This window comes from Odocoileus virginianus, chromosome 16, assembly GCF_023699985.2.
Source record: "Odocoileus virginianus isolate 20LAN1187 ecotype Illinois chromosome 16, Ovbor_1.2, whole genome shotgun sequence".
Taxonomy (NCBI): Eukaryota; Metazoa; Chordata; class Mammalia; order Artiodactyla; family Cervidae; genus Odocoileus; species Odocoileus virginianus.
The window spans coordinates 27662002-27674211 of NC_069689.1; the positions used below are offsets into that span (position 1 = coordinate 27662002).

The following is a 12210-nucleotide window of genomic DNA, read 5'->3' on the forward strand; positions in this document are numbered from 1 at the left end:
CCAAAGGTGTTCTAAACTAATTTCTCTACTTCATATTTTTCTCCTGTAAAATGGAAATAATAAGACTTGCCTCATTTATAATGGTGAAATGAAAATGTTCTTAAGCCATAGATGAGTTTCTGGTACTGAGTAGGTTTTTAGCAGACAAAGGTTTCCTTTTCTTCCCCCCTTTCTTGTTGCCTACATGCTGACCTTTCTACTGTCATTCTTATTTGGCCTGTACCATCAAAGGCAAAATGTGACATGTTGCCCACTGACTGTATTTCAAATTAAAAGTTCTAGATAATCTTACTACTCTCATCATACTTACTACTATCAAAGACAAAAATAAATACACATATACGCCAGTCCAAAAGAAATGTTCTTAAAAAATAAGTGTTCTTAAAGACTGGATAGAAAACTAAGATCATGGCATCTGGTCCCATCACTTTCATGGGAAATAGATGGGAAAACAGTCTCAGACTTTATTTTTGGGGGCTCCAAAATCACTGCAGATGGTGATTGCAGCCATGAAATTAAAAGACGCTTACTCCTTGGAAGGAAAGTTATGACCAACATCAGTTTAGTTCAGTTCAGTCGATCAGTCGTGTCCGACTCTTTGCGACCCCATGAATCGCAGCACGCCAGGCCTCCCTGTCCATCACAAACTCCCAGAGTTTACTCAAACTCATGCCCATCGAGTTGGTGATGCCATCCAGCCATCTCATCCTCTGTAGATAGCATATTAAAAAGCAGAGACATTACTTTGCCAACAAAGGTCTGTCAAGGCTATGGTTTTTCCAGTGGTCATGTATGGATGTGAGAGTTGGACTGTGAGGAAAGCTGAGCGCCGAAAAATTGATGTTTTTGAAGTGTGGTGTTGGAGAAGACTCTTGAGAATCCCTTGGACTGCAAGGAGATCCAACCAGTCCATCCTAAAGGAGATCAGTCCTGGATGTTCATTGGAAGGACTGATGCTGAAGCTGCAACTCCAATACTTTGGCCACCTCATGTGAAGAGTTGACTCACTGGAAAAGACCCTGATGCTGGGAAGGATAGGGGGCAGGAGGAGAAGGGGACAACAGAGGATAAGATGGTTGGATGGCATCACCAACTTGATGAACATGAGTTTGAGTAAACTCCAGGAGTTGGTGATTGACAGGGAGGCCTGGCGTGTTGCGGTTCATGGGGTCGCAAAGAGTTGGATACGACTGAGCGACTGAACTAAACTGAAAGACTGGAAATCCTTTTTGTGTACTAATAATCATTAGGCAGACAGAGAGCTTTAATGTCACAATGATAAAGGTTATTTTCTGGGCGAGTTTATCTTGTTTTATTTCTCTCTAGGTGAAAAGGAGCAGGAGGAGTAGAGACTTTTAAACTAGAACAGAGGCTGACTCTCAGCTCCACCATTTACTAGCTGGTCACATAATTTCATCCTTCTGAGCCTCAGTTTCCTCATGCAATGAAACCTGCTACCTTACAAGGCATAGGTAAAAAAGCAAAACAATGACTGTGAGGCATGGAACACTCTACCTAGCCTGGCCCAGTGGCTTAACTGAGGCGTGGACTGAGAGAAAGGCCTCAGGTGGAAAACTATAGGTTTGTGCAAGAGGTTGGAGGTCAGTACAGACAGAAACTCTGGGTCCGCAGGGGATATGGACCCAGGAACTGCAGCATTTTGGCACATTAGATATAATTTGCTCCATTATGCTATCATGGTCCTTGGTTTTTATCATTCCTGCCTCATGTTATAAGGATTTGTGTGTAATCAGAAAAAAAAAAATTACTAATTGTCTCAGCCTGGGTTGTCTCAGAAAGCAGAGCCAGAGGCAAATGTTTCTGGGCAATGACTTTATCAAGAAGTGCAAACCCAGAAAAGCAGGGGGAGAAACAGAAGCATGCAAGCCAGGGAAGTCAAAAGCACCAGTGCAGGATACGTCTGGAAGTTGGGTACCATTTTAGTCTCCCAGGTGAGTGATACAGGAGGCTGTATAGATGGAGTATCTCAGAACACTTCACCAAGAGATGGAAAGGAGCTGATTTACTAGTTTTTTCTCTCTCATCATCGAAAGTTCATTTGACAGGGACTTGGGTCCCCTGCACATCCGCTGGGCATGTGGCCCAGCACTGCCACTGCTAGCAGGCCACTCCCCAGCTTTTAACAGAGATGCCCCAGGGCCGTAGGTGAGAGATGTGTGGCTGGGGCATGAGATGAGGGTCTGTCAGTGGGGTGCATGAGGTTGTTCTGATCTCATCAGTGGCCGGGCTGGGACTAAAGGTTCTGGAGACAAGTGAGCACAAGAGGATGTGAAGAGGCTTATTAAAGGTGGCTGAGTCATCCACTGAAATACTAGGCGTGGCCCAGTCCTCACAAGAACCCACGTACCATGCCAAGGAAACTATCCTAAAAGAGTATGAAGCAGCCTCACAGTGGCTTCTGACTTAAAATCAACTTTCAAAAAAAAAAAAAAAATCAACTTTCTACTGTGAAACTCTGGTACCTCAAATGGAAAACAAAGGCAACTGAGTAGATGGGGGTATTTTTTTGTTGCCATAAAGTTTCATCACACTGAAAACAAGTCTCTGAGGAGCTGGAGACGTACTGGAAGAATGAGACACAGAAGGAAACAAACTGAGTGGAGCAAATCCAAAGGAGTGTGTAAGTCAGGAAACCTTGTTACTACCAGTGAGATAAAGGAAAAGGGCTCTCTGCTTCACTAAAGAAATATTCTATTAAGAAATTTTAGCTGTTTTAAGGAGAAGGCAATGGCAACCCACTCCAGTACACCTGCCTGGAAAATCCCATGGACGGAGGAGCCTGGTAGGCTGTGGTCCTTGGGGTCACGAAGAGTCGGGACATGACTGAGAAACTTCACTTTCACTTTTCACTTTCATGCACTGGAGAAGGAAATGGCAACCCACTCCAGTGTTCTTGCCTGGAGAATCCCAGGGACGGGGAGCCTGGTGGGCTGCCGTCTATGGGGTCGCACAGTCAGACACGACTGAAGCGACTTAGCAGCAGCAGCTGTTTTAATGTATTCTTGCTTGTCAAGTTGTATGATGCACTAATTATAAGTATATACAGATTTTCATATATGTTTATAAAATTTGCATTAAAGAGGCAGATGCTCAAAATCTTCTTAGGTGCCGTCCTGGGAGGGAGGCTACATGAAAAAGAGAAATGTGTTTATGTGTTGGAACAATATAAGTACTAGGAAGAATTCAGACCTGTGTAGATATTGTTCAAAGGAAATGTGCTTGACTTTAATTTCTTTATAGTCATCAGCTCTCTATTTTTTTTTAATCTGGATATTGTTGAATACATCTAGGTACTGATGAAAATGTCAATGATCCTTTTTCTAAAATCATGCAGTATTATTTTTAAAGGAATTATTTTACTTTAAAGAAAATATTGTGTTTCTAGGACCCTTGAGAAACATTCTCATTTAAATTCTAATCTTGTGAAAAAAATTCATTTTAGAGTTGTTACAAATCTGCAGAAAATTACCTAAAAGTTTTATAATTAATATATAAAGATGTTAAAATGCATTAAAGGATTATATAAAAGACTAACACAAAGAATACAACAATGAAAATAGTGAAAACTTTTTTAAAAGCAACAAACAGGTTTCAATTTCTGGAAGAACAACTGTAAATTGCTACAGAATCCATGGTCTATGTACTCATACCACCGAGGCATGTTCTTGAAGATCAAGTGCTTTGTTATAGTCAGCCATAGCTTCTTCAATCAGACCTATCTTACCACGAACTTCTGCTCTAAGATTATATATTAGAGCATCATTAGGTTTCAAAGACAATGCTGTAAAAGAAAAAAATTTTTCAAGGTATGTTTTATGTGAGCACTTAAAAAGACTCTCATCTTTTAAAAACAAATTTTATAATAAATTATAATAATACTTTATTATTACTATGTTGTTATTAGTAAATAATAGTATATAATTATAAAAATAAAATAATACTTTAGTATTACCTATTTGAAAACATTTTTCCTCATATGTACATTATTTAGTTACATTTGAATCTTTCTACGAAAAGTAACTCTAGAAACACAGTACAATGTCTTTTTTGAAAGTCGAGCAATATTTGTGTATGGTTTCCCTAATAATTTTCTACATTTTAGCATACTAATGCTGTAAGTTATTACATAAACAAATCCATATTGATTATATTAAAGATAAGATATATAAAACCATTAATTCTAATGTAAATTTATCTAAGCAAATAGACCTGATGTCTTTCTTCTTTTGTCATCTAAAAACAATTCAAACATTGTAATCTTACTAAAAAAATTACCAAAAAAATATACCTTTACTTAAATCTTCTTCAGCCAGTTCATATTGCTTTAAACAACAGTAGAAGTATGCTCTGTTAAAATATACCGCAGCCCACGATGGACAGCTTTCAACTACATATGCAAAATCTTCTTTTGCTTCTTCATATCTCTTCAATACTGTATTTGCAATAGCTCGATTCATGGCAGCACACTCATTTTCTGGATCAAACTTTAAAGCCTTTGAGAAGTAGTCACTAGCCTATAGAAATGTGAAGACAATGACAATCTGAATATATTTTAACTGGCAGCCATACAGCAATTTGAAACACTTTTACTATAAAACTCAGGCGATCTGTATCAGATACAGATGATAAGAAGGTACAGTATTTGCAGAGAATGTAAAAGATGATAATAAAACCAACCAATAGTTGGTCTGTTTTGTATTATCATCCTGTGTCAGCAGTTTTAGATAGTGTCACAGATAAAATACTCCTCTCTGCTGAAGGGAACTGTTCTCCTACCACCTCCCCCTGCTGTCTATGCCCCCACCACACACCACACACACACACACACACACAAATCCCATATCCCTGTACAACGCTATAAGTTAGGGGAAAAGGTCACAACAGGAAAATAAAACATAAGTTAGAAAACAAACACTTTTCATATAAAAGCAGAGTAAGGACTAAAGAGAGAAATGAACTTTGAAAATAAAGTTCTAAACCACACTAAAAAGGTTTAAAAACACAGTTATACTATGAAAAGCTATAAGGAAAGAAGAGAGAAGATTAAAAATCAGCTTTTCAAGAAGATCCAAGACTCCAGATGCTTCACAAAAAATTCTCAAGATAGAAAGGACCCTGCAAAGTGTGGTCCATAGACTGGTGTTGAGGTCTTAAGTAAGTTAGAAAAATCTTAAAAACTGCTCCTTCACCACAAATATCCTGAGATGCTGATTAGACACGCTACTACTCAAGGTAGGAATCTCTTCTCTAGTTAGAGAATGGATAAAAATTTGAATTTGAATTTGAATTCAAAGGAGTTGAAACCTCCCTAAATTAGGAAAAGTCATTTTTAACAATACAGCGTGCTGAATACAATTCCTTTACCACTCAATTTTCCCTCAGCGTGCCACAGTTTCAAAAAAATATTTGAAACCTCTCTAAATTAGGAAAAGTCATTTTTAACAATACAGCTTGCTGAATCCAATTCCTTTAGCACTCAATTTTCCCCCAGCACACCAGAGTCTGGCTTCTGTCTATCTCCCTCTTTCCATGAGGTCAGTTTTTGGTAAGGCTAAGGGCGTTGTGAAGTCCAGCAGACATTTTCTAGACCTTTCTTTCCACAGCATTTCTGTGGTCTTTCCTTCCCCCTTAAAACTCTTTGTCCTTGAAACAGGGAGTCTCCCTCGTTTTTCTCCTACCTCTCTGATCATTTTCTATCAGTCTTCTTCATTGAACTATTTTTCTTTATAATTCCCGGGGATTTTTTTCTCAGTTCACTTCCATTGTGGGTGAAGCGAAACACTGAGAGCATGGTGGCCAGGAGCCCAGACCTCAGGGCCAGACCTACCACATATTAGCTCTATGCCCTCAACTCTTTGACTTGATTTCTCACATCTGTAAAATGGAAGCAAAAAATCGAACTCTACTTTCAGTGCTGCTATGACAGATAAGTGAGCTAACAGGTAAAGTACTGAGAACAATATGTAGAATATAGTAAAGACTCAATTATACTGATACATCTTTTTTTTTTTTTTTTTTTGCCAGTATCTGCAAATCAGATCATAGCCCTCAGGCAATACACCATGAATTTTACTGTTTGTGACTTTTGAGAAGCAATTAGATCAAGATTGTGCAATCCATCTCATCCCAGAATGGGAGCTGTTCTGTGCTGTGGCTAAGTGCAATTTAAGGATCCCTGAAAAAGGCAGCAGAATTGACATTACTCTGTGAAAAGCTTAAAGAATTCACTCCTGAACAGGAGGCTGGACTCACAGTCATTACAAATGAGGCAAGGAAATGACTCAAAGCAGGGCCAAGACTTCCTTCAAAAAGTAATTTAAGTTTCATTTTAACTAACCAATAAGTCATCAATAAAAATTACACAATTCAGAATCACAAAAGGATGACTTCAGTCAGGTAGGCGCTAACACCTACCTCAGCTAAAATAAATGAACTTAGTAAAACACTATAATATGGCTAACTGTGAACAATATAACTTTCTATTACAGCTTTAAATATATACTACTTAGGAAGTGAAAGCCTATATATTTAATGAGGTTACTAGAGCAGGAGTATTATCACCCATGGAGTAGATAGAGGACAAAGATGCCTACCACAGTGAATGGCCTTGATTTAACAACTTGTCTAATTTCCTCATGCACATGTGTGTGCATGATAAGTCAGTCAGTAATGCCCAACTTTTTGCAGCCCCATGGACTGCAGCATGCCAGGCTTCCCTGTCCATCAACTCCCAGAGCTTGCTCAAATTCATGTCCATCGAGTTGGTGATGTCATCCAACCATCTCATCCTCTGTCGTCCCCTTCTCCTCCTGCCTTCAATCTTTCCCAGCATCAGGGTCTTTTCCAATGAGTCAATTCTTCAAATCAAGTGGCCAAAGTATTGGAGCGTCAGCATCAGTCCTTCCAGTGAAAATTCAGGACTGATTTCGTTTAGGATTGACTGAAGTCACTTCAGTCATGTCCAACTCTTTGCGACTCCATGGACTGTAACTTGCCAGGCTCCTGTTCATGGGATTCTCCAGGCAAGAATACTGGAGTGGGCTGCCATTTCCTTCTCCAGAGATCTTCCTGATCCAGGGATTGAACCTACATCTCTTTTGTCTCTTGCACTGGCAGGAGGGTTCTTTACCACTAGTGCCACCTGGGAAGCCAGGGCTTGTTTACTAGCTTCTAGATGCTTTCTGATTAAAATTGTGTTTCTCGAATTTCAATAGACTCTATCCCCAAAACTAAAATTAGTTCAGAACCATACCTGTAAGTTCCCTCATACGTGTAATTAATTAGAAGGCTGACTCAGTTATTATTGAAAGGTCACCTGTATGTAGTCCATGATGCATCCAAATGTGGTTTAAAACCATTAAGCTACTAAGTAATCACAAAAGAAGCCAGAACACATACATGTCTTAACCCTCTAGAGATTATTTGGTTTACTGAAAGACCCTTTCTCCTGGCCCTAAATCTTCTATTCATAGTCAGAAATAAAATGGGTTGGAAGGTGTACAACAAATAGAAGAATTTTCTCCACAAAAAAACAGAGCATACAAAAATAGCCGAATAAACCACTCTCAAAGTCTGCTTATTTCTGAAGGGAGCACACACTACAAAGCCCAAGTATCCAGTATATCAAGACAGAGGACAGAATATATTTTAGATCAAATATTTACCCAGCTGATGTGCCCCCAGTTTGGAGGAAAAAGAGCCATACTTAAAAAAATGATCAAAAGTTCAAACTACACTTTAGATCTAACCAAACAGTCTTATACATGATATCCATAGAGTTATTAAGGACAAATAAGCTTAAAATGTGAGTGCTTCCTTCTTACATGGACCATAACCAGTTATGGAAACAGAAAATTGCCCTGGGCATTGTGTATGTCTTAATCTCATTAACTAACTCTCTATCACACAGAAACATTGCCAAAACCCAGATGGAGAGTAGTCTGAGCTTGACAAAGTTTAAGGTAACTTACCCTGACCGTCAGCCTCAGAAGACGTTAAACTCCCAGCTATCTGAGATCTGAGCTATGACAATCTCATTCATGCCCTACACAATAATATCTTTGATAATTCTCTGTCCCAGTATCTACCTTCACCTCTGAGGTCCACCAGTCTCATCATAGGGGTCAGCAAGCAAACTGATCTACCTTGGGAAAGAATGAAACTAATGCAATCGCAGTAGAAATAGAAGGGAAATGGCATGTGTGAAAAAAAAAAACTAAGAAGCAAAACTGACAGAATTAGATGACTGATTAGATGAAGCTGAGGAAGAAAAGTTATGATTGATGCAATATGTTTACTCAGGTAACTCTAAGGAATGACATCTTGAATTGAGACAGGGTTTTTAGGAAGAAGAGCTGGTTGGGGTGTAGAAGACACAGAGATTAATTCAGTTTTGACTCTAATGCACTTATAAAGCATCCAGTTTTAGCAACTGACAAGTATGGGTTAGGAGCTCAGAAGAAAGGTAGAGGCTGACATGCAGCATAAGCCATGGGTATGGACGGGCTTTCTGAGTAAGGAAATACAGGAGAAGAGACAGGAGTGTGATTCCTGGCATTAAAGAGCTTAACTGGAATGAGGAGATAAGAGACTAACTCAGAGAAATGGTTGTGGAGTGACACAAGGCCATACTGAATTTGTATAGAAAGAATCATATACAAAGCAGTACAGAGTCAAGATCTCACTTTAAATTTAACCACAAACTTCAAACGAGAGCTTATAGTTGTCTGGTAGTCCTACTATACTTCCCTGGAATGTTCACACTACCACTTTCTAGAATAATTATTTCACATGTTCTCTTTCCTCTTCAAAACTCCTAGCTACACGTTCCCCTTTTTACCTATCCATCCTCACTCTTAACTGGTAAATGATACGCATATCTCATGGAAAAACTATAAACAATAAATAGAAATGCCTACTATCAAAATCTACCTATCAGACTTCCCTGGTGGTGCAGTGGATAAGAGTCCACTGTCCAAGACAGCAGACATGGGTTCCATCACTGGTCTGGGAAGATTCCACATGCCGAGGAGAACCTAAGCCTGGGTGCGACAACCACTGAGTCTGTGCTCTAGGGCCAGCGAGCCACAGCTGTGGAGCCCACACACCACAACTACTGAAGCCCCCACACCTAGAGGCCATGCTCCACAACAAGAGAAGCCATGGCAGTGAGAAGACTGCAAACCACAATGAAGATCTGCCCCCACTCACCGCAACTAGCTGAGCACGTAAGAATTGATGCCTTTGAACTGTGGTGTTGGAAAAGACTCTTGAGAGTCCCTTGGACTACAAGGAGATCCAACCAGTCCATCCTAAAGGAAATCAGTCCTGAATATTCATTGGAAGGACTGATGCTGAAGCTGAAACTCCAATACTTTGGCCACCTGATGTGAAGAATTGACTCATTTGAAAAGACCCTGATGCTGGGAAAGATTGAAGGCAGGAGGAGAAGGGGATGACAGAGGATGAGATGGTTGGATGGCATCACTGATTCGGTGGACATGAGTTTGAGCAAGCTCCAGGAGTTGGTGATGGACAGGGAGGCCTGGCATGGGGCAGTCCATGGGGTTGCAAAGAGTCGGACACGACTGAGTGACTGAACACCTCAACCAGAGAAAGTCTGCACAAAGCAACAAAAATCCAGTGCAATAAAAAATAAATAAAAAGCAACTTGAAAAAAAAATCTATCCATCTACAGCAGCGGTACTCTCTTCTGTACTCTCTGCGTTCCTTCACGACATAATGGATAGTGTGACCTGCTCTCTTCAAAGGCCACCCCTGGAACTTTCAAACTTAAGCCCCATCAAATCCTCAAAGATTTTGATTCTAATTATCCCTATCACTCTCTCCTGAACCAACAATTTCTCCTTTTCCACCAGATTCTTTCATTAACATAGGAGCATGAATCAATTAAAAAATTAAAAATAACACCACCTTACTCCACTCCAGCCATCACCCCCATTTCACTACTTCTCTTCACAGGGGAGTTTCTTGAGCTAGTTGAACTGTCTAATTCTTCACCTCACGTTTCCCCAAAACCCTTTCCCTTTAAGGCTCTGGTGCCATTGCTACTCCAATGATGTTCTTACCAAAGTCATCAAGGATTCTCTCCAACCTCCCTTTCCTGAACTTCTCAGCAGCATTTGACACAGGACACATTTCTTAAAGCACTTTATTCCTGAGGTGATATGTGCTCTCCTGCTTTTCTTCCCATCACCCTGGCTGGATACTCCCTTCTCGGTCTACACTCTGGCATCTCCTCTCTGCCTCACTTCTAAACACTGATGTTGCCCCAGGGCTTGCTCCTTAAACCCCTCCTCTCCACCTACATTATCCACCCAGGTAACCTCCTATAGTCCCACACACATGCTAACACTGATACAGTACTGCTTATATGAGGTGGTATTAGATGTTTATCACTACTAATATTATTTTTGATTTCTTCCTGCAATAAAATGTAAACTACATCATAAAAGAAGTCTTCCTTGTCTCGTTTAGCTCTGTATCCTGAGGGTCTTCATTAACTCCTAGCAGACGGCAGGTACATTATAAACATAAGGAGTTTGAAAGAATGAAGAGCTAAGTGGAATCAGGAAGTACTTGCTCAACTTTTTCAGCAAAATGCAAAGGACTGTAGATAAAGGTGTCCCAGTAGATAAAGGTGTCCCAAAGATCACTTTTAAGGGGTATGGTGACAGTATCGGGTGGTAGAGGAGAACACAGAGGTTATAGATCTCAGAAAATGCAAGCAATAAAAACAACTTTTTAAGATGAGTATGTTATCTTAGAAGAAAGGACTGTGAGAAGTTCTGAGAAACATAGAGCTTGTGGTAAAAGTCTTCCTAAACCAGGCTACACTAAACAGAACAGACTGTAAAGTCCTTTGCAATAGCATCAGAGGTAGCTCAACTCAGAAAGTTACCATGGACCATCACCCTGTTTTCCACAGGAATCTCTGCTTTTAGTCCAGGGGAAAAAAATTATCTCATTCAAATATAAGTAAGAGAAAAGTAATTTGCCTGCCTTCATTGTAAAAACCAAAAATAAAAGATTAATAGAGTTTTAGAAATAAAATAAAAGTGACCAGAAAAAAGTATTGCTACACTGTAGATAAAAATTACAACATTATAAAATGAACTAGAAAAAATAGGTAAGAAATTGCATTTAATTTTTTTAAAAATTAAATAAATAAATAATCTATCTTAAAAAAGAGGTTGCCAGGAAGATATGGCATGGAAATGGCATGGAAAAGAATTTTAAAGAAACCTGAATTATAAGGTCCACAAGGAAATAACAAATAGAAAACACAGTAAAGATTTAAAAAGTGTTAGTTGATCAGTCGTGTCCGACTCTTTGTGACTCCATGGACTGTAACTCACCAGGCTCCTCTGTCCATGGAATTCTCCAGGCAAGAATACTAGAGTGGGTTGCCATGCCCTCCTCCAGGGGATCTTCCCAACCCATGGACAGAACCTAAGTCTCCCTAGGCTGCAGGCAGATTCTTTACTGTCTGAGCCATCAGGAAAGCCCAAGATTTAGGAGAGAGATGAAAAAAAAAAAAAAAGGAAATGGAAATTAAGAGAAAAAAAATTGCTGAAAAAAAATAACTGGCATATAGAAGTCAAAATACATCCCATTTATAATAATTGGTATTCAATGCCATTGAAGAAAATCAAAAGAGTGAAACAGAAAAATTCTTACACTGAATTCAGCAAGTTTTCTGGAATCTAAATATTGAAAATGCATACTCTGTACTTATAATTGACCCCAAAAGGTCAATTTTAACAAATACTTGAGTAAAACTTTTCATTTATAAAAACAAAAACAAAAAACTTTGGTGATTCTGACAAAAAGAAGTCATCAACAACAAAAATCAGGTTTGCATCAGACTTTAGGTACCAACATACATAACACTAAAAAATAGTGAAAGACGCAAGACATTCAAGGAAAGAAAAAGTGAGTCAAGGATACGAAATCCAGACATGCTGTCTTAAGACATAAAGGCTGCAGGCTAACAGCTGTGAACATGAAACAATTCAAGGAATGTGAACCCTTTCTCAAGACTCTATTTGTTGTGGTTATGGTTCAATCACTAAGTCATGTCCAACTGTTTGTGACCCCATGGACTGGATGGAGCCCACCAGGCTCCTCTGTCCATGTGATTTTCCAGGCAAGAATACAGGGGGGAGT

The 12210-nt window shown here is 39.4% G+C and overlaps 1 protein-coding gene across 3 annotated transcripts in view; it reads right to left on the minus strand.

Moving 5' to 3' along the window:
• Positions 1-12210, minus strand: part of TTC6 (tetratricopeptide repeat domain 6) — a 205806-nt gene that overhangs the window by 20432 nt on the left and 173164 nt on the right. For 2 of the 3 annotated variants that reach the window (XM_070478006.1, XM_070478004.1), the window contains exons 31-32: positions 4310-4535; positions 3672-3802 (exon numbers count right to left, since the gene is read on the minus strand). In XM_070478006.1, coding sequence (XP_070334107.1) covers positions 3672-3802; positions 4310-4535 — 357 coding nt within the window. Of the gene's footprint in view, positions 1-3572; positions 3803-4309; positions 4536-12210 lie in introns of those variants that run through there. The other variant, XM_070478005.1, reaches the window with a different exon arrangement.